The 22,234-nt window shown below is 50.1% G+C and overlaps 2 protein-coding genes across 10 annotated transcripts in view; one reads left to right on the forward strand and one right to left on the reverse strand.

Annotated features, from left to right (window-relative positions):
- Mgrn1 (mahogunin ring finger 1) overlaps nt 1-9,646 on the reverse strand; it is a 55,374-nt gene extending 45,728 nt beyond the window's left edge. For 5 of the 9 annotated variants that reach the window (XM_055604454.1, XM_055604451.1, XM_055604453.1 and 2 more), the window contains exon 1: nt 4,467-4,696. In XM_055604454.1, coding sequence (XP_055460429.1) covers nt 4,467-4,554 — 88 coding nt within the window. In that variant the 5' untranslated portion in view covers nt 4,555-4,696. Of the gene's footprint in view, nt 1-4,466; nt 4,698-9,569 lie in introns of those variants that run through there. The other 4 variants (XM_055604450.1, XM_055604456.1, XM_055604455.1 and 1 more) reach the window with 2 other exon arrangements.
- Nucleotides 9,647-9,716: 70 nt separating this feature from the next.
- On the forward strand, nt 9,717-15,073 carry Ubald1 (UBA like domain containing 1). Its single transcript, XM_055604462.1, has 3 exons — nt 9,717-10,530; nt 13,465-13,524; nt 13,987-15,073. Exons 1-3 carry the CDS (start codon nt 10,411-10,413, stop codon nt 14,335-14,337), a joined length of 531 nt encoding a protein of 176 aa, XP_055460437.1. The 5' UTR covers nt 9,717-10,410; the 3' UTR covers nt 14,338-15,073.
- Nucleotides 15,074-22,234: the final 7,161 nt, after the last annotated feature.

The following is a 22,234-nucleotide window of genomic DNA, read 5'->3' on the forward strand; positions in this document are numbered from 1 at the left end:
TAATTAGTGATTGATGACGGAAGGCCCAGCCCATTGTGGGTGGTGCCATACCCAGGATGTTGTTCTATAAGAAAAATCACCATCTTTCTTGGATCTTTCTTATAGGTCCTGGGACCTACAAGAAAGCAGGCTGAGCAAGTCAGTAACAGCACTCCTTCAAGGCCTTTGCACCAGCTCCTGCCTCCAAGTTCTGGTCCTGTTTGAATTCCTGACCTGACTTTCTTCAATGGCAGGCTACGATGTGGAAGTAGAAGCCAAATAGACCCTTCCCCATCTTGCTTTTGGTCATGGTGTTTCAACATAGCAAAAATAACCCTAATTCAGGCCACAGGGACAAGAAGGCATAACCAGGGGTGGGAATCAAGGGGTCCTGGTATCAGCTCTCCCTGTGACCCTGACTGAATCACTTACACTGCTGGGCCTCAGTATCCTCAGACAATTGTGGCCATGTGACAGGACCAGTGTTCCCCAAGCTGCAAAAAAATGTGTTAAGTACTTAATTGTAACTAGTGTTTTCATTAACATTAACTTGTAAACAAAGAACCATTTATCATCCCTGAACCAGGGAAGCAAGTATCACTTATTTTTAAAGTTACCTTTGAAAGCAAAGTACAAAAGAGTATGATTTTTGCCAGGTGGTGGTGAGACACACCTTTAATCATTTGGGAGGCAGAGGCAATTGGATATCTGTGAATCTTTGTGAGTTCCAGGCCAGCCTGGTCTACAAAACAAGTCCAGCCAGGGCTATAGAGAGAAACTCTGTCTCAAAAAAACAAAAACAAAACAAACAGTTCCCCAGTTCCGAGGGATCTACCACCCTTGTCTGGCCTCCACAGGCACCAGGCAGGCATGTGGCTCACAGACAGAATCTAGACAAAACTAAATACAATTAATTTAATTTAAAAATTAAATTAATCCCAGCACCTAGGAAGCAAAGGCAGGCAGGTCTTTGTGAATGTCAAGGCCAGCCTGGTCCACATTGAGAATTCAGGCCAATGAAAAGGGCACAGCTGTAGATGGGTGAACATCTACAGCTCACAGATATGCAGGAGAAGAACCTGGAATGTTAAGCACACGGGGATGTTCCTTCAAGGGACAGGATCCCAGAACTTGAAAGGCTGAAGGAGGAGGATCCTGAGCTTTTGACAGCATGAGCTAGCTACACAGCAGATTCCAAGCTAACTTGATGATAGTGGTCTCAAAAACAAAACAAAAATAAAAACAACAAAAAACCATTGTGTTAAATGAAAGAAGCCAGCCACACATACAATAGCTCTAGATTGTGTAATTCCATTTATGTGAAATACCCAGAAGAAAAACTGCAAAGACATAAATTGAACCAACACTGCTTATGCTGCTAAAAACTGACCACAAGCAGACACAAAATAACTCTGGGGAGAAAAAGGTCACAAATGTGGTGGTTGAACAATTCTACCCATTTACTAAAAATCCGTGTTTATAACGGATCAGGTACACAGTGCACAAATTACACCTAAACATCGCTGTTAAGAGCAAAATAAATAGGATGAATGCAAAGCATGTATTATTGAATTAAAGTTCAGCATTTGACAGCACATGATAAAATTCCCTAAGGAAGAAAACTGGACAGCATGAGATGTTAAACATTGTTTGGGGAGCTGGAGAGATATCTTAGCCGCTAAGGGCACTTGTTGCTCTTCCAGAGGACCTGGGTTCAATTTCCAGCACCACAAGGTAGTTCCCTCCAGTTCCAAGAGATCCAACACTCTCTTCTAGCCTCTGTGGTTACCAAGCATTCACAGAGTGTACACACATACACACATATAAAACATTAACATATACATTAAAAAAATGAATACATCTAATAATTTTTTTTCATTGCTTGGGCTTTAACAATGGCTCAGCAGTTAAGAGTACTTGTTGCTCTTGTAACCGACTCAAGGGTGGTTCCCAGTACTGACATGGCAAATAACAACTGTCTGTCCAGAGGATCCAATACCATCCTCTGGCCTCAAGCATTGCATGCACATGACACAAAGACACAACATAAAATAAGAATAATTTTTTTTTTGAGACAGTGTTTCAGTATGCAGCCCTGTAGACCAGGCTGGCCTAGAACTCAGAGATCCTCCTGTCTAAAGAGCTAAAACTAAAGGTGTGCACCACCTAAATAAACAAACAAACATAGCTTTAAAGGACACAACAACAACACTAACACCCTTTTCCTTGAACTCATGAAGAAAACCTGCAGAAGACTGAAAATACAATTTCATAAAGTTGAACACTTCATGGGAGTACCCTTCAAATGTTCCTCAACATTTCTGTCATGCCTAGTTCACACACCAAGATCTTGAGGACCCCATGTGAAGTGAAGGAGTAGGAGAGCAGAACAATGAAAGCCACATTGTCTATGATGGCTATCCAGGAGGGTATGGAACAGAGTAGCTCCCTGTGCGCCATCCCCAGCAACAAACAAACAGAAGCCTTTGGACTGGGCAGGCTAGGACGCTCTGGGCCGGATCTGAAGTCCCACCCAGGTTGGAGGAGCAATCGGAAATGCCTACTACTGTGGGTCTGTGAGTGTGCACATGCCATGCACTGTTGTTCTACCCAACTGCCTGAGTGACGGGACATTAACAACAGTCAGGTGGCAGCTGAGGGGACATGTCACAGTAGGCCGGCTTCCTGGTATCTGTCACGCCACTGCCAAATACTGGTAGTCTGGGCCAGTCACCTCGTTGTTACCTTTGAAGCTGTAACAGTAGCTAACATCTGCAGAAGAATTCTTAGGTGCTCAACATAGTTCTCAGCACTATGTATTAGTGACCCGTTTTATAGACCAGGAAACTGAGATGCAAATAAGCAAAGGTGACCAAGGTGACTCAGAAAACACACAAGGAGGATCTCGGGCAGGGGCAACAACAACCCTTCTCTTGGACATGCAGATATCAGTCCTTGAAGTCTCCACGGGAGCCTCAGGAGCTGCAGCTGAGATGCACCTGAGATGTACACAGGCACGGAGGACTCTACCCTGGCAAGCCATTTTATCCCATTTCACTACAAAGGTCACTCAATAGTGCTAGTTTCCTGTTCTTTCACCCTGGCAGTTCCCAGAGCCTCATGTGAACATAATACTTTCTCAAACTTGAGTGGACATCAGACAAACACAGAGAAAATGAGCTTAAAATGAAGGTCCCTAGGCAAAAAAAAAAAAAAAAAAAAAAAAAAAAGTATTGAAGCACAGCCTAAAATGCATGTTTAACAAGCTGTCCAACTAACGGGAGCAGATTCCTCTGGATCACACAGGAAATCTGGCATGGTCGGACTAAAAACACCTGAAGACCAAACTTCACACTGTACACTCAGAAGACCAGATCTAAAGGCCCATTTGGATGACCAACGTTCTGCCCCACCAGGAAACTGTAGAAATAAATGTAGCTAACGTTCTGTCCAGTTGCATTCATGCATCATCAAGGCAACAGTGGGACACACCTGTAATCTCCACATGAGAAGCCCAAGGCTGGAGAACTGACTGGAGTCACAGTGAGTACCAAGCCATCCAGAGCTACGTAACAGGGCTTTCGTCTCAAAAAAAAAAAAAAAAAAAAAGTGGGTCTAGGAATGTGACTAAGTTAATAGAATGCTTGACTGGCATGCACAGTGGCCTGAGTTCGAGTCTCCAGCACCTCATAAAACTGGACGAAGTGGTACACACCTGAAATCCCAGCACTGGGAAGGTAGACTCGGAAGGACCAGGTGTTCAATGTCACCCTCAGCTACCTATTTGAGCCAGCCTGGGCTACATGAGATCCTGTCCTTTATTAAAAAAAAAAAAAAAAAAAAAAAAAAAAAAAAAAAAAAAAACAAGAGGAAGCAGATAGAAGAGCAAGGCTTCTCTGTGAGTCCACATCTGATGCTGGTCCCCAATTCTGCCTCCATCCAGCTCCCATGATCTACCAGTGAGTCTCTGCCCTGAACCAGAGGGGAAGGTCGTAGTCCTCTCCAACCATTCCAACCATTATCTGTCCTCCAGTGGAACCCCAGTACCTCCCTATCGATCATCTCCCTAGGTCAAACACCAGTGTCCCTCACTAGCATTCAAGGAGGAAAGCCTGGGCCCAAATCCTAAAGAGTTGTCACAATCCAGGGCCAGGCTTCAAGCTTCCAAAGGCGGCGACCCCTGCCCGGGCATGAGGCATTCTGCACTCTGATCCCAGCGATGCCAAGCCCGGGTGCATACAGAGGCTGTGAGAAGTGACTGGCCCAAGGTCACCAGTTAGGAAGGGGCCCCGCGCAGGGTGCGACTGTGGCCAGTGGAGACAGCCAGGGTCGCGGCCACGCCTCAGACTCCACAGGTACCGAGAAAGGGGCACGGGAGGAGAGTCCGCGGCAGGGCAGGGAGGTCGCGCGTCTGCTCCCCGGGCCTCCAGACGTCCCCAGTCCCCAGCCCAGCCCGCGCCCCGCGGTCCGCGCCCTCGGAAGCTCACCGGACTTCGGGGGATAGCGATAGGCCGAGTTGGCCTGAATGTCGATGTCCTCCACGCCCGCGATGCGGCGACTCAGGATGGAGCCCATGGTGCGGGCTTCTGCTGGCCGGCCGGAGAGCAGGGGGTGGCCGCTGCAGCGTTCTCACACGGACATAGCTCGGAGCAGGCCGCACCGACGCGCGTCCACCGCCGCCGCCTCCGCCGCGCCTCTCCACAGCCCCCGCCCCCGGCCGCCCTGGCCTTGGCCTGGCGCCCCGCCCCACCCCGCCCCGCCTCGCTCCGCAGCTCCAGGGGAAATGAAGTCCACTCCGGCCCCCGGCTCGCGGGACCACAGAGCGCCTGCGCACTACGCTGCCTAGGATGCCCCCTCACGTGAGTGGACACGGCGGGGCAAACCAAGACGCCCAGGCTTTGGGGGTAATTCCTTAAGACGACGCTAACCTCTGAGGCCCGGCCGGATGTTGAACCCAGAATGATTCAGTCTCTTCATCTTCTATGCACAGTTAGACACTTGTGGAAGCTCCAGAGCCTCCCACGTGAACTAGGTCTGAAAATAACTACTTTTCCCCAGCGTCTCTCCCCACTTCCCAAGGTTCTTCTACTAGCCTCAGCCTCAAAGGGAAAAAGGGAACACTTACCTGTTGAGAACTGGGTGGGCCCCAAGCTCACCGAACTTGGTTGAGCCTTGGCCAAAACCCAAAATAATCTCTGTCAGTCAAAACATTTACAATGAATATGTAATTTTACAGCATCCTCAGAAAAGAAATTTCTCCCCATTTTACACATAGGGAAACTGAGGCAGGGCACACTGCAATTTAATACGCTAAAAACAAGTTCAGAACAATCAGTATACTGATTGCAACCTTACAATTAACAAGCTATGCCCTGGCTTTTCACACACACACACCGTTGTGAGGATGCCAGGGAATGTTTTCATGATTGTCAGATGAGATCAGAGATGACGATTCTTTAAGATTTATTTTATGTATATGAATCCTTTATCTTCACGTACACCTGCACACCAGAAGAGGGCATCAGATCACATTATAGTTGGTTGTAAACGACCATGTGGTTGCTGGCAACTGAATGAAGACCTCTAGAAGAGGTCCTTAACTAGTGAGCCATCTCTACAGCCCCAGGTGTTGAGTTTCCTAATTTTTTAAAAGCTTTATTTATTTATGTATATGAATGCTCTGTTTTCATGCACACCAGAAGAGGGCATCATATTCCACTATAGATGGTTGTGAGCCACCATGTGATTGCTGGAAATTGAACTCAGCACCTCTGAAGAGCAGCCAGTGCTCTTAGCTGCTGAGCCATCATCTCTCCAGCCCAGGAATTGAGTTTCTTAGAAGTGCTTCCTAACTTGAACCTGCTGTAGCAGCAGGAAGCTAGGAAGACCAGCAACAAGTTAAGTGTCAGATGGTAAATTCACCATAGTCCACACAAATAGACTATGTCTGAATGCAAAGTCTGCTAAGCTCCTCCCACTATCCCTTGTAGATAAGGTCAAGTGCATAGGCCTTGATGAGTGAAGAGGAGACCCTCATGTGAGGGAGAGGGCAGAGAGACAAATGGTGAGAGGAGGGAAGCAGCAAATGCAGTCAGATTCCAAGAACTGATAGGCTGAGACAGTGTGATGATCAAAATGGCTGAATGATGGAATAACATATAATATACATGACTTCATATGATATTCAAATGATGAAGGGCCAGCCCTGGGACTAGTGCAAATGTAGAGAGTGGCTATCCACTGAAGGGCATGCTCTAGGTTGCCATTCACCAGGGCCAAAGACTTCTCCTGAGACCATGTTGTTGAGACTAGCAGAGAAGCTCCAGGACACCAGAGAGCCCTCCAAAAGTCTGAAGAAGCATCAATGAGAGCCTAAGAAACTAGATGAAAAGCTAGACTTCCTGGTTGACAAACTTGTTCCTCTTACTTTGGAACCAAAGATCAACAGTGTAAAGCTGAATCTGTCTGCTGGACTGCCTTTGTCCCTCAAGAAACAGGCTCCACCATCCTCCCGTAGTATTTGACTCCCACCCTGGCAGCAACCTCTGTCCCTGAAGAGTCAAGCTTTTGGTTATACTTTGGCTAATGTGGCTCCAGAGTTAATTGTGTGAAGATCTCCAAATTTCTTCAGACTTGATACTACACCAGCAAATTAGCACTACTGACCAGCTGGGAACGAAAACCATAATCTCTTTGTAATCATATTTAGAACCACCAGGCTTACCATACATAATGGCTACTATAGAGGTGTGCCTGGACTAATGCAAGCAAGGCCCTGATTACTGAACTGCACCAAAGATGCAGTTTCAATACATCTACCTCCCAGGCTGTGCCTGAGGGGGAGACATCTTCCTGAACTCTGCCAGTCACTGGAAACTACATAGCACCTCAGCACTCCACTACCCTTTCTGGAGCCATGACTGCCTGGCTCAAATGCAACAGCCACCGCAAGACAGCCACTCTTGATGGCATCCCATCTGATGTGTGGGATGGTATGAATCCACAGACAACTTGGATCATTGAGCTTGGATCTGCAGCTGCACCAGGCTATCTCAATTAATCAGGATTTCAGTTTCACCAGGAATCTTGAAAGCTGAAAGGAAATGACCCATATGTGACTATGGAGAGTCCAGGTGTTCAATGTAACCTGAAAACGTCTACCCTATAAATCTACACTGGCTAAACATTTTCCTCCCAGATAATTTCTGTCTGTAGACTGGCCTAGTCTACAGTTCATGATTCTAAGTGTTGGGGAGTATTAAGTATGCACGACTTCAGGACCAAACTCTTTTCATAGGTCACCTTGCCTGAGGGAGCTACACATATTCTCTCACCTAGTTCTCTGCTTTCATTCCCAGCTTACAGAAGGGGAAAGTAATGCTTACAAGTAAAGTAACCCTACTCCAGTCTCACAGCAGATAAATAGTATGATGGCTAGTGTTAACTCTCAACCTAACAGAACTCCAGTTACTGGAAGATGCTCTCCTGGACATATTTGTGGGGGGCTGTCTCATGTTAATTATGTAGGAGGAGATGTCTTTACTATGACTGGCATCATTTCTTAACCTTGGACTGTATGACACAGAAACGGTTGGGCCTTCGAGGTAGCACACAGGTAAAGGTGCTCCTAACTGAGCCTGGGTTTGACCCCCAAGAACATACATGGTGGAGAGCAAGAACTGACTCCAGAAAGTTTTTCTCTGAGCCCCACACTTACACATGGCATCCACACACTCACATAAACACACAATAAATGAAGGTGAAGTGAGCATTGACCTGTTTTCCTGATTGCGGATATGATGTGACCAGCTGATTCAGCTCCCACCATCTTGACTTCTCTGCCACATTGGGCCTCACCTTGCAATAGTGAGGTGGTATCAACTTTTTCTACTTTAAGTGTATTGAGTTCTTACATCAATACACTTAAGACACCCAAACCTGGTGTAGTCTTCATTAAAAATCAAAAAAGTTCCTTCTAGTAAATCTCATGTTACATGAATCTTTTAACACACAAACATACACATTGCATTCAGTTTACTGCCTTCCCTGATCACGGAGAGGGACAGTCCTGATGGCTCTGACATTCTCACTGAAATGGAGGGCCTGGGCACAGCAGGTGTTTCACCAAGTGGACATCTCACTAAACATTCTTGGGATTTGAATTCAGGAGCTCCAAAGCCCCTCCAGCAATATACTTCTGTGTTTGTCCACACCTTGTGGAAAATAAGCTCCACTATCAACATTTTAAATGATTAATTTTATTCAACAAATATTTATCAGGCAGCTGATGAGTCAGGCAACAGAGATCAACTGTGTGCATGTTCCCACATCCCCAATCTGAATGAAAAAGATCCCCCAACCCAATACTCAAGTTTCCTTTGCCGGAAAGATCCTGCTGGCCCACTGGATGCTCTTTTCTTTTACCTTTAAATGTCGCTGTAAGGCTGAAATCCACCTCAAACTTGTTTAACTATAAAAATGGGATTGGCACTCCCTAGAGCGGCCAAGGAAGGATTTCAAAAGAGATGCATGCCAGATGTCGTTCAGAGTGCCAGGCCTTTTGCTAGGCCCCATCTGTCCCACACAGCACAGCTAGGAGCTCCCACACAAGGGAGGAACTTGAAACAGCAGTCAAAAATGCCATTCAGGTCTGTCTGGCTACCAACCTGCCCACCTTCCTTCAGGCTTTGTCGAAGTCTCAATGGCAACAATGGAATCAGAGCTGCCTCTTACTGTGTGGTTTCCTTGTGTGCCGGCTTTGCCTACAATAACACACACGCATGACGATTCCTAGAGATAAAGCCCTGTTCTCAGCACAAGCAAAAATATTTTGGTTCTGCTACTTTGCAAAAAGTATTGCTGAGTGATCCCCAAAAGGCAGCAAAGAGGCTGATATCCTACTTCCTGGAGAAAGATGCTTAAGAAAGGGAGACACTCGCTTGTCACGCTGCTTACCCATGAACTAAACTCGAAGCTCTCAGTGTCCTCCCGGTTTTCCCTACTCCGTTACCTGAGGGCCATTCAGTCCCCGCCCACCTGTCTCCCACCTTCCTTCAGCCACCCCATCGGAGAGACTAGGGGTCAGGGGTCAGGTAGAGCCCCCAGTCCTCCCTCAGGTATCCACTGGGCACCACACCTCTACAGCCACAGTGGTCTTAGCAGAGAACGAGGGATCGGGTGTATGAAAACGCCTCAGTCTCCCGCAGTCTGCGCTTATAACCTTGGGGTTATAAGCGTCCGTGTGACGAATGCTGCATTTGTTCGTGGGTTTCCTGGCCTAAAGCTCCCACCCCGGCTGGCTCTACCATAGCAGAAGCCAGCGCGAAGGAGCGCGCGGCAAGGACGGGGGAGCAAGCGAGCCGGGCAACGTCACGACTGAGGGAACAAGGCCAGCCCTCTCCCCTAGCCTGTGGGCCAGTCTTCCCGCTTCCGCCGCGCCACGCTCCCACCCGCGACGTCAGCCGGAAGTGGCATGTGCGGGGCTGTAAACACGGCCCGCAACACCCTACACCCCGCTTCCGACCCCGCCCTCACGCCACGTGACGCGCCCGCCCCCGCCGCCGCCTCATTGGGCGACCAGCTTTGTTTACCTTATATGGCCAGGTCCTAACACCCCGTGGAGGCCCATTGGTACAGTCACGGCCTCACTCGGGTGACGTCACCCGGGACAGAAACATGCAAATAAACCGGGGCATGCTGGGAACGGCAGTCGTGGCCGCTGAGGTACGTGCTCCGCAGGGTCCTGGTGCCCGCAGGCTGCTGGAAGGTTTTTCTTTTCCGCGTAGGAAAGCAGGGACCAAATGGAACAGGACGCCAAAGCTCCAGAGACCACTGGTCTGGCCAGAGTTTCCCAGGGGCTGTCTTTAATTTAGACGCTTCTCCTGCACGACAGGCCGAGAGTCAGGCAAGGACTCCTTGCGAACTCCGGAAGGCTTCCCGGAGGTAGTGACTTGGAGCAGCGCCTTGAAAGGCAGATGCTCTGCTTCACCGACCGTCGTCTAAGTGTCAGAACTTCCAGGAGCCTTGCAGCCTAGGGCAGTGGTGTGGGGCCAGAGCTTGCGGGACGTCCCCCAAGGATGCGCCTGCTAACAGTGTGATGCTAAGCACAGCAGGCTGCAGGACCTCCGGGGTCCCATGACGCTGCCCGTCTGTGCTGTGGTCACCGGTCCCCGACTTCGCTTTACCGCCCGGGGCAGGGGCTCCGCGCCCCGCTGAGATCGGCCAGGGAGAGGGCGTCCTCGCTCCGCCCCGGTCCGTTCGGCGGGGGCGTCGCGGACTACACATCCCAGCATGCTCTGCCGGCCGCCGGGCAGCGAGGCGCGGTGAGTCAGAGCGCACAGTAAATATTTGTATTAGCCGAGGCCGGCTCGCTAATGGTGGACGCGTGAGGCGAGCGCGCAGGGAGGCCGGAGCGGGCTGCGCGACGGCGCCATGTCCGTGAACATGGACGAGCTCAAACACCAGGTCATGATCAACCAGTTCGTGCTGACGGCGGGCTGTGCGGCCGACCAGGCGAAGCAACTGCTGCAGGCGGCCCACTGGCAGTTCGAGGTTCGTAGGGAGACAGCGGACCGACGCGGGCGGCGTGGACACGTGCCGGGGTGCGGGCTGCGGGCTTCACCGACGGCCAGGCCAGAGCCTCGGAACCGGGGCTGTCCTGTGGACCCCCATTCCCTTGGTCCTGGTAACGGCCGAGGGCGGAGACGGAAGGCCGCCTGTCGGACGCCCGGGGCTGGGCGGGAGGCAGAGTCCCCCTGAGCGAACGGTCCCGGGGTCTGGGTGCCCGGTGGGCGGCTTGCGGCGTGTGCGCACACGTACATGTGCATTTGTATTTACGCACGCACCGCGCTTGGGCGTCAGCAAGGCTCATGGAAGGTTGTGGGCATGTGGGCGCGTGTGCGGACACGCAGCCCGGCCCGACTGCCTGTCTGATGGAGGATACCCATGTGTCACGTTTGGTGTGTGTGCATAAGTGGAGGTTTTCGGATTGTGGCCATGCTGGTTATGGTTCGGTATGTGTACACAGACGGCACGGAGTGTGTGGCTAGTGTGCAGGATCCCCACTCCAAAGGTGTGACCGGGCGGTATCCTTACGAAAGCCTGGGTGTCCTCGGGCCTGACAGAGGAACCTGTACCTTGGGATGGGGATTACAGTTCACTATTTTTAGGACATTCTAGACAGGGGTTGGAAATGCCAGTCTGACTCCTACCTATGTCCAGATTTCTCTTGACCTGTAGAATAGTGTGCTCCTGATATGCCTCTTTAGTCTCCAACTCAAAACCCCAGATTCACTCCATAGGCTTGGAGCCTTGTCCCTCACAGGTGTGAGGTCACAGCCAGAGCCAGTAGTCTGTGTTCAGTTGGAGACCCCAGAGCTCCCAATGGGAGCCATCCCAGAGAAGTCTCTGGGAAGATCCAGGAAGCTTAGCTTCCTGGTGCAGGATCGAAACGTCCCCAGTCTGGGAAGATAGTAGGCCTTCCAGCTCTGTAAATCAAGCCATTGCTCTTTTTACCTCTTTCCTGTCAGACTTTCAGGCCCAATTCTTTATTGAGGAAAAAGTAAGCTTTGTTCTCTAGCCTCAGTTTCCACACCCCTACAGGTAGCAGTGTTTGAGTCAACCTCTAAGGCCTTAAATGGCCTCACCTCAATCCCCTCCCCCTTGCAGCCCCACCCCAGGGAAGTGCCCTACTCCTCAACTCTGCAACAATCCTAATCTGCCCTGTTCACTGGGGCTGGATGTGGTAAAACTTGTAAAACCACATTCATGGCAGTTGCTGGAGCCCAGTGGCAGTGTTTGAAGGTCCTTGCCTAAGGCTGGCCAGGCCAGTGTCCCATGGGAAATGAACTATGTGGAGGACTCCCAGTCTGTCTGTCAGTATGGGACAGGCTGGGGGGAACAGACTGAAATATATCGTAAATATAAAGATCAGGGAAAACTGTCCCCATGAGGAGCAGGGCTTCCTGCAGCCTGGAAACGGGGTTCTGACTTACAGAATAGAGTCTCTGTGCCCTGGCTTGCAGAGCCTCCCTGTCACCATATGTAAAATGAGGAGTAGGCTGTGAATTCCCCTTGACCAGAGGCATCTTCCTAGGAGTGAGGGGCTCCACGTAGTTAGCCCTCCCCCACCCTCCTGGTTGGCAGCATACTCCAGGAGTGTTTCTGGGTCACATTCTCAGATTCAGGTGCTAATGGGGGCAGAGGCTGGGGGTGGGGGCAACCTCTGTGTAGCTGGGCAGATGTTTCTCAGTGGAGAACTGACAGTGTTCAGAGGGCAGGTTGTCATGTTGGGGCCCTGGGCTGAGGGAACAGCTGCCCCTGCCTGGGATTCTTGAGTGATACCAGGTTGATCCTCTCTCCACTGTTTGGGAACATTGGTGCAGGGCATTTCCAGTAGGAAATTCCCAGAATAACTCATTTGGATATACTTGAAGGGAAATAAAGAGCAAGCCCTGGGAGTCAGACTGGGTTTCTGCTGTGTTGGGGAGGGAAGGGGCTTGCAAGTCCTGCTGGCTTTGGCCTGGGTTATTATTGCCCAGCTGAGAAGTAATGATGCTGCAAGGCTGGGACTTGGCAGGCTCCTCAGGACCCCTCACCCACTTGACAGCCTTCCTGACCCAGCGCTTTCACAAGAGCACACAAATTTCTCCTTTCTTTAAGGGGCCCCAGGCAGGACATGATCAATACAAAGACCATCCTTTGGGTTCCTGAGGCCAGTTTGGAGCTCCCTCCCATGTGACACAAGGCTTATGCTGGGTCCCCCTTTTTTTTTTTTTTTTACCACATTCTGGCCAGTCCTGAGAGTTTGCCTAGAGTCTCAGTCTGGGGTTCTGATCCCATTTCCATCTCATGCTAGCCAAGGGTCTTAGAAAGTTATTTCATCCTCAGTTTTCCTGTCTTTAAAATTAATGGCACCAGTTCTACCCTCTAGGATTGATGATGAGTCCTGTTTTGTTCGTGCCCCTCTTGAAGAGGCTGTTGCTTGGAACCAGCCAACAACAGGTAGCTAGGGAGTTGTCCCATAACCTATCTCAAGAGTGGTCTTCAGTTTTGTGGAGGTTCAGTTTCTGGGTCACACTGTAGCTGTCTATGTTAGGGACATCCCTCCAAAGAGGGAAGTTATGCTGAGAAGCAGGTTTCCACACTCTAGGCTGAGACTCTGTGAGTATCCCCTGGCTCATATATGACGATTCTGAGTCTCAAGAACTGTGGGGATTTGCCACCCATTGAGGTGACAGACCCAGGCCATGATAGACCCAGAAAAGCCACAGTAACAATTCCATGGGTAGGGGCAGGGGTTCGGTAAGCCACAGGTACCTGACTGGTGGCAAGCAGTGCTGTAAGGGTCTTACTTATCCAACCTGCTGCTGTGAGTTCCATGATACCTCCTTGAGTGGTGGTCACAGACACTGCAGGATCTCAGCTCTGTCCCACTGGGATGGTTGGACAGGTCTTAGAAGGTAAGCGCAGCCTTTCTCCCTACAGACGGCCCTCAGCGCCTTTTTCCAGGAGACCAACATCCCCTACAGCCACCACCACCAGATGGTAAGTGGGCCCTGGAGACCCAAAAGTGGCCACACTGACGGCTCCCAGTCTGCCAGGGGGAGGCTGAACTTATTGGCTACACCTAGAACTCAGAGGGAGGAGGGTGGTGCGCTGAAGCTGTGGGGTGGACAACCTGGTCCCTGCAGAACCTGGAGGACACTGGCCGTTGGAGCCCAGCTCCCGCCAGGCAGTCAGCCAAGGCCGCCATGCTGACCACAGGCTGGGAAACCTCATGCCTGAGGCAGCAGGCATTACGCCAGGTGGTGTGGTCTCCTTGAAGCCAGACCAACCCATTTTGATGCCTTTTCCTGAGAGTTCTTCCCTGGGTGGTGGGCCAGCTGGGACCAGATGTAACCCAGGTGACTCCCAATAACTTCTGGGCATGTGCCTTCTTTTTAGAGGCAGCAAAGGCCCTACCAGAAAGGGATGCTTATCCTCCATCTGTCCTTTCTTCCCCCACAGATGTGCACTCCTGCCAACACCCCTGCCACGCCCCCCAACTTCCCTGATGCCCTCACCATGTTCTCCCGTCTCAAGGCCTCCGAAAGCTTCCACAGTGGTGGCAGCAGCGGCAGCCCAATGGCCACATCGGCCACATCACCCCCACCGCACTTTCCCCATGCCACTGGCAGCTTCGTAACACCCAGCTGGCCAACTGCAGCCTCCCCCCCAGGAGGCCCACAGCACCACCAGCCACAGCCGCCTCTGTGGACTCCGGCACCCCCTTCCCCAGCTTCAGACTGGCCTCCCATGGCTCCCCAACAGGCCACCTCAGAACCAAGGGCACACCCTGCCATGGAGGCAGAGAGATAAGGGAGGCCCCTCCCCCCCTCCCGGAGGCCAGAACCCCGTGGGGTGGGGGAGAGGATGTCTCCGTGGGCCCCTTCACCCTTCCTCTGTCTGCACCCCTGTACCCTAGAGCCCTGGAGGGGAGAAACTGGACTCTAGCTAGGCAGTCTTCTGCCATCATGCACAGCTGCACGCATGCAAATTCACAGCACAGGCACCCCCAGCTCACGTGGATTTGACTAAAGTGGCTTGGGTGCCTGGTGGGCAGCATCTTGGAGACCAAGAAGCCATCCCAATGAAGACTCACCTGCCTGGCCGCACCACCTGGAGTGTTTCAGAGAATCATTTGATGGCAGAGGCGTGGCTGACTCCTGTCTTGGGGCCAGTAGGCCTAGAACCTCACCCTTGGGAATGCAGAGCCTTCTCCGCATGTGTGCGTGTAGCTGTGTCTATGTATTTATATGTATGTCGCTCCTTAAAAGCAACCTAGTTTATGGGGCACCTGGACTTTGCATGTTAGAGTGAGCCCCAAGTCCCTTGGCCCGCCACCCCATTTTCCAAAGGGCCCTGCCTCACTCCACCTCCTTATCTGCCAGCATTGCTGTTTCCTGTGAAGGATTATGGGAAACTCCAGGACTCTTCTACCCAGCTCCAGCCCCTACCTGCTGGGGTTTCCTGCATGCCTCTTCCCCAGAGCCCAGAGGTACCTGGTCCCCATTTACTACCCCCTTTTAACAAAAGAGAAAAGAATTCCAAACCACCAGGCTCTGTAGTCTTGCCTTATATATCCTAGCCATTGCTGGCTGGCTCTGGAAGTGGGTGCCAAGCTGAATAAGCCGCCCTAATCTCTCCTAGCTCCACACTCTCCTCTGTTTCTTGCTGTCCTTGCTACATGATCTGAAATCATCTTGCCTACCAGACGTTATCCCTGCTAAGTTTTCCAGCCTTTGTTCCCAGAATCTCACCTTTTATTTAACCCTTTCCTGATGAGATGAGTGGGTCTTTGCCCTGTTTGAGTGGGGCTTATACCTGTCCCCCTGGGCTTCACATGGATCTTCTTGGACCCTTAGTATGGCCACCAACTGTAGGGCCTACTAGAGCTCCATACTAGCCTATAATCAGGGATGGTAGGAAACTGTCTCTAGGGGATCTGATCCTAGGGCCACTTGCCATGCACTGTAGCCATGTGGGCTATGTATAATGTAGTTCATGGTCTAATGTTAGTTTTTAAATCCCAGCAGCCCCTGAGTGGCCTGTGGTAGACCATACCTTCCCTGCTTAAAATGGTGTTTTATGGCAAAGTGGAAAACTGCATCACCATAGAGCTTGTTCTGTACATAGAACCTTGGTACCGAGCCCACACCCCAAGTCAGGCTCTCTAACAGGAGCCCCTGCTACTAAATACACACCAGCATTTTTGGCCATCACCCTGCCCCCAGACAAGGTTTCTCTGGGTATCCCTGACTGTCCTGGAGCTTGCTCTGTAGGCCAGACTTCAAACCCAGAGACCCACTTGCCTCTGCCTCGAAAGGTTAAAGGTGTGTCCTGCTGCCACCACCACCCAACTAACACTGAAGTTTTAAGAAGTTACCCCATAAGACACCTAAGCATCCTGGAGATGAGTCTAGGTGTTTGAGGAGGCTGCTGAGAGTTAGGTCTGGGGATCTCAAGTGTTTACACATATTAAGGCAGAAGGACCTTGTTTTGTTTTTTAAGATTTATGATGCATACGATGTTCTGTCTGCATGTTCACCTGCATGCCAAAAGAGAGCACCAGATGTCATAGATGGTAGTGAGCCACCATTGGTTGCTGAGAATTGAACTCAGGACCTCTAGAAGAGGAGCCCGTGCTCTTAATCTCTAAGCCATCTCTCCAGCCCCCCAGAAGGGACTTTTAGCCTATCGCCTGAGCAGGGAGTGTCCCTACAATGATGGCTGTCCTGTAAACAATGTGATGCCCAGCATTCTGGAAGCCTGCCTAGTATATCAGGTAGCACCGGTCTCCACTGTGATAATCAAAACCCTGTGCGGACGCTGCTGACATTCTCTCTGGGGATGGCCATTGCTAGTCAACGTGGTTCACACACTCAGCCTAAACAGACCCCAGGTTTCCAACCCATCTACGTTAGTGCTGGGGAGAGTAGCAGGTAGGCAACGGATCCCTTGGCCTACACTAACAGCCATTTAGTTTACACTTGGAAAAGGTGAGCTTTCTGGTGTGCCAAAAGTCTACAGCCCTGGCTACTAGGTGGTTCTGATGCAGTTGCTGAGCACACCATCACCAGACTCCTAATCTCCAGACTTGTAGGATTGAGATTATGTTGAGTGCTTGAATTTTTTGAGAGCCTGCAGTTGGTTTTGTTTTGAAGCAGGGTCTTACTGTGTGGTTCAGGCTAGCCTTGAACTGGCCTAAATGCTGGGATTACCATCTGAGTCATTTTACGCAGTTTTTAAGTGCTTGTCAAATATCCTAGGTTCCAGCTTCTCTAGACAGCCAAGGATGAGGGTCCTAGCCCAATACTTGGATTTCTAGGATGCTGGAGCACTCCAGTAGGTAGGACCCTGGGAACACAGGGCGAGCTGGAGTCAAGGAACTCATTTCCCAGAGCATTCAAGTCCTGCCAGGTGCACTTCCAGTGCTGGTCTGAGCTGCTCTGAACAGTACAGTGTCAGGACTAACTTGGGAGAACCTAATGAGGCTGGTGACCCTTTGTAACACAAACCCTGGACCCTCCATAGCTTAACCCACACCAAGAAACTAGAAGCAAAATGACCCAACAGTGGTCTATGTTCAGAGAAGGTTGGCTAAAGAGCAAAGTAGCAAAGTTCTAGAACAGACCTAGTTGTAAGCCATCCTTGGCAGCACTTCATCTCAAGCATATCCTGGGAGCAGCCTGAGCAACAACAGAAACCAACTCATGGGCTCATGATGTTGCTGAGTTGGAAGAGGGCTTGTTTAGCACACATGAGGCCCTGGCTGTGATTCCTAGCACTGCATAAACTGGTGAGGCTTGAGAGCATACACCTGTCATTTCCCAACTCTAGAATATGGAAACAGGATCAGAAGTTCAAGGTCATCAGCTATATATGGAGGTAAAAGCAAGCCTGGGGTACAGGAGACCCTGTCTCAGAACAACAACAAAAACTAGCCTGTTAGAGCTAGTCATGTCCCACTTGCCCAAATGACTGGTGACGAAGTGATTTTTCACAGTTCCACTCTTTAAAAATGCAATTTGCATTCATGAGGTTGCTTTAAAGACTGTTTCAAGCTTTGTGATTGAGTCCCAGAGAACATTGTGACATACAGGAATAAGGGAAAACCTTGTTTGACAGTTGGGGGCTGTACCCTCCCTTTGGAGGAGGGCAGTTATCACAGGGGCTTATGAACTTTGTGACATATACAGTGTTGCCTTTTTTGCGAATAACTATGTCAGCATTTGAAAGTCAAGAGGTTTAATGTAAAAAGCCTCGCTTCTGACTTCTCTTGGAAAACTGGAATATGTGACTCAAATTACCTCACGGGCACACTAGGGATACAGCGTGGCCCACTTCTGCTGGGTTGGTCCCCTCCATTTCATTGGCTACATAAACATTTCCAGCTGCTGGCTTGAAATCAGCCACCCTCTGACAGGGACCTTGCTTTTCACTCAGCAATTGCAGAGCAAAAGCCCTATACAGACGGTGGAGGGCACCGGCTGGGGAACACAAGTCTAAGCTGCTTTCTGTAGGTGCCAGGGCTCCTTCACACAGCCTTAAAGAAAGACTTGTTCTTTGAGAGTCTCAGATGTGGAGCCGCACCCAGGGCTGCTCAGTATCCCTAGGGTTCAGTGGCCCAGCCAGGGTTCTCTCGGCATACACCACAACCAACCCCGAGAGCCACGCTGTCCCCAGTGTTGGCTGTGGTCCTCAAGGTGTCTATGGGGCTTTTTACAGCAGTCCCTGACCAGCAGAGGACAGCTGAATCCTTAGATGGGGGTCTTCTGGTGTGGGGAGTCCTCTTAGGTTGACTAAAATGAAAATCTTTGGATGGAACGCAATTTCCAATTTCTGTGTTTGGAAAGGTCCAAATTTGTGGCTATGGCAAATGTTTAGGTACAATATGTACCTCAAATGAGCTTTTAATACAGCTCTTTTGGGGGGGTAGGAGGTGCTAAGTCCTCTTGAGATAAGCAGGGTGGAGCTCTGATAAAACAGGTGGCTCAGGATGGCAAAGCCATCCATGTCTGACGAAACACAAGGTGCTGGGATACCAGTGGCCAAAGTCCTGCTCTGCTTGCTTGGCCAGTAACCATAACCTCTGCTGTAGTCATTTTGTACAGATTCTGATAAAGCAGGGTTGCTGAGAAGAGGGGAACTTCTCTGATGGTGTGAAATGGAAGCCACTGCCTAGAGCCAGCCAACTTGGTATGTTGGGGGTCAGCACACGTGAAGTTTGGTGTTGGAAAGGCTCTTCCATCCAGAGCTAGAACTTCCACATGGAGAAGATTCCTGACTATTCACTTACAGCAGTCTGGAGCTGGCCTTCATGGTGCAGGGCATCACTGAGCATCTGCCCTGCTTCAGCAGCACATCCAGGTAGACCCTCTGCAGAAGACACCGTCCTCTCTGTGATGCCTGGCCCCTTGTTCAGCTCCACACCTTCCCTTGCACCTGTCCCAGTCACCTCAGTCTTTGTTGTTTTAATATGATTAAGTGTTTTGCCTGCATGTATATATGTATATATGAATGCCTGGAGGCCAGAAGAGGGCTTCAGTTCTCCCAGAACTGGAGTTACAGATGGTTGTGAACCTCTTGGGTACTGGGAACCACACCTGGATCCTTTGGAACAGCCAGTGCTCTTAACTACTGAGCCATTTCTCCAGTCTTTTGTTTGTTGTTTTTTTTTTTGAGACAGGGTTTTATGTAGCCCAGGTTGGCCTTGACCTTCTAATACTCCAGCTACTTCCCAATACTCTAGTACTCCTCTATTTCCCAAGTGCTAGCTAGCATTACAGGTGTTCACAGCCATCCCTGGCTATCATCTTACTCTTAAAACTCAAAGGCTAACATCCTGAAATGCCCTATGCCAATGGGACAAACCAAGACATTTGGTCACCCACCCTGTATCCAGTCTGGTTTTGCAGCTACTCCTAATCCTAATTGTGAGCCCTGTGGGAGGAAAAGACTGGGACAGGCCTGAGATGGGGTTCTGCTGCTCTGGGTGCCTTTCCCTTTTGTGATGGGATCAGCCATGTGCCTGTCACCTCCCAGCCACCAACCTATAGGTCTGTCTTTGAAGTTGTAATCCCAGCACTCTGGAAGGCAGAAGCAGGTGGACCACTGTGAGCTCAAGGCCATTCTGGTCTATAAAGTGAGTCCAGATATCAAAAAACAAAAGAAAAAAATTGTCTGAAGTTTAGCTCCCAACTACTTGTTCCAAAGTAGAAGGATGGACATTGACCTGCAGGAGTGAGGACTTATCCTCACTTCCTGTGCTGTAGGAACCAGCTCCAGTGTTGACCACTGGTATTCTTAAACCTTCAGAGCAGCCTCAGAAGGCCACTTAGAAATGGCCTGCTGCAGAGGTTAGACATGAGTTTGTGAGAGAGAGGAGTGCCCTCTTTGAGAAGCTGGGGAAGCTCCTGGACGCCAAGCACACGTGCATAGGCGCAGCTCAGACCCCACCTCCCCAGCAACAACCGTCTACAATGGAAGACAGAATAGTACAGTATCCAACAGTTACAGCCTCGTGGGTGAGTCAGAGCTGTGTGACCCTCAGCCATGATTTGTCCATAGGGCTGAAGCAGCTCAGGGAATGTGGCTGCCATGCTGGTAAACAGCTTGTGAGTCTCTGCAGACCTTTTAAGTTCTAGACAGGGGCATTGAGAGGCAGATTTGAGTCACTTCAGCTAGTGGCCAGAGAGGGGACCATCAAGGCCATTGGCTCCAGGCCAAGCCTGTTACCTAAATTCCAAAAGGAGTAAGATTTTGTTCCAGCCAGAAAATGCCAAAAATACGGGGATGGGGTCTCCAGGGAGGTATAGATAAGTGAGTCACCTGGATTAGACTGGCCCAGCCTCATTTGGAAACCTTTGCAAAAAATGAAAAGGTGGGTGGCCTGGGCCTGAGCTGATAACAAGAGGCCAAGGGAGCATTGTAAATAGACAGACAAGCACACAGCCCCTCCCCCCCCCCACATGGATGGCCTCCCAAGCCAAGGGTTCTTTCCTCCATACCAAGATCCTCCTCCCCCAGTTCTCTTGGGAAGCACCCTCCATCCACCAGCACACCGGCATCCTACTCAGCCAGAACCCTCGGAGATGGAGCAGGAGCCATGCCTGGCACCTATGCTCAGGAAGGTTGTCTGTGCCTATGAAGTAGGGTGGACTCTGAGCGGGAGAAAAGGGAGAGGAGAGGAGACAAAAGACGAATGTGAGGGAGTGAAAGTAAGAGAAGCAGGAAACAGTCACTAAATGGATTAACCCAGCTTGAGTGTCCAGGGAACCTGGCTGCACTTGCACCTCCACTTCATGCCCTGAGGCTAGTCACTAATTGCCACAGGGAAATGGGACCTCAGATGCATTCCACCAAGTGCATTCATGGGCTGTGAACCAGCTACGCTTGGGATAGGTTTGCAGTACCCCAGCCTTGAAAGGTACCCCACAGCCCTAGGATACACCAAAGATGTCATACCAGTCCTGTGGATTAGTTATAACAATTAAATGGAGCTGAGCATGGTGGCCACGCCTTTAATCAGCACTCAGGAGGCAGAGGCAGGTGGATCTCTGTGAGTTCCAGGCCAGCCTGGTCTACAAAGCAAGCTGAGAACAGCCAAGGCTACACAGAGAAACCTTGTCTTGAAAAATCAAAAGAAAAAAAAAATAAAAGGTTAATTAATTCAAGAACTGGAGATAGCCAGGCATAGTGACACATGCCTTTAATTCTAGCACTTGGGAGAAAGAGGCAGACAGATCTCTGAGTTTGAGGTCAGCCAGGTCTATATAGTGAGTTCTAAGACAGCCAAGGTTACACGGGGAAACCCTGTCTAAAAAAAACAAAAAATAAAAATAAAAAATAAAACAAAAAACTGGAAATGTAGCTCGGTTGCTAGAGTGCGTGCCAAACATGTCCAAGTCCTTGGTTTGATTCCCACTGCTGCAGAAACTTGGTACAGCAGTACAGGCCTGTAATTCCAACATTTGAAGACACTGAATTATCAGAAGGTCAAGGTCACGATCAGCTACAGAGTGAGTTCAAAGCTAGCATGGAATACATGAAATCCTGTCTCAGAAATAAATAGAGCCAAAGAACTAGCTCAACAAGTAAGGGTGCTTGCTGCATAAGTTTGAGGACCTGAGTTCAGATACCTAGAACCCATGTAAGAAGCTGGGCATGGTCTTGCACACAACTGTAACCCCAGTACTGGTGGGCCGGGGGCCAGAGACAGAAGGGTTGCTATGACTTGCTAGCCACCAGCTTAATGCCATGTTAATGCTCAGTGAGAGACCCTGTCTTAAGAGAATAAAGTAGATGACGATAGAACAAGATACTTTTTTTGTTTGTTTTTAAATATTTATTATGTATACAATGTTGTCTGCATGTACACCTGCACACCAGCAGAGGGCACCAGATCTCATTATAGATGGTTGTGAGCCACCATGTGGTTGCTGGGAATTGAACTCATGATCTCTGGAAGAGCAGACAGTGCTCTTAACCTCTGAGCCATCTCTCCAGTTCCTTATTTTTGTTTTTTGAGACAGGATTTCTCTGTGTAGCCTGGGCTTTCCTGGAATTGCTTTGTTGACCAGGCTTGCCTTGGAACTTGCAGAGCTCTGCCTGTCTCTGCCTTTGCCTGCCTCTGCCTTCTGGGATCACAGGCATGGGCCACCACACCTGGCTGACACTTGGTTCTTTCTATGACCTCTGTACATGCACAGGGGCT

This window comes from Psammomys obesus, unplaced genomic scaffold, assembly GCF_907164565.1.
Source record: "Psammomys obesus unplaced genomic scaffold, mPsaObe1.curated_primary_1811, whole genome shotgun sequence".
Taxonomy (NCBI): Eukaryota; Metazoa; Chordata; class Mammalia; order Rodentia; family Muridae; genus Psammomys; species Psammomys obesus.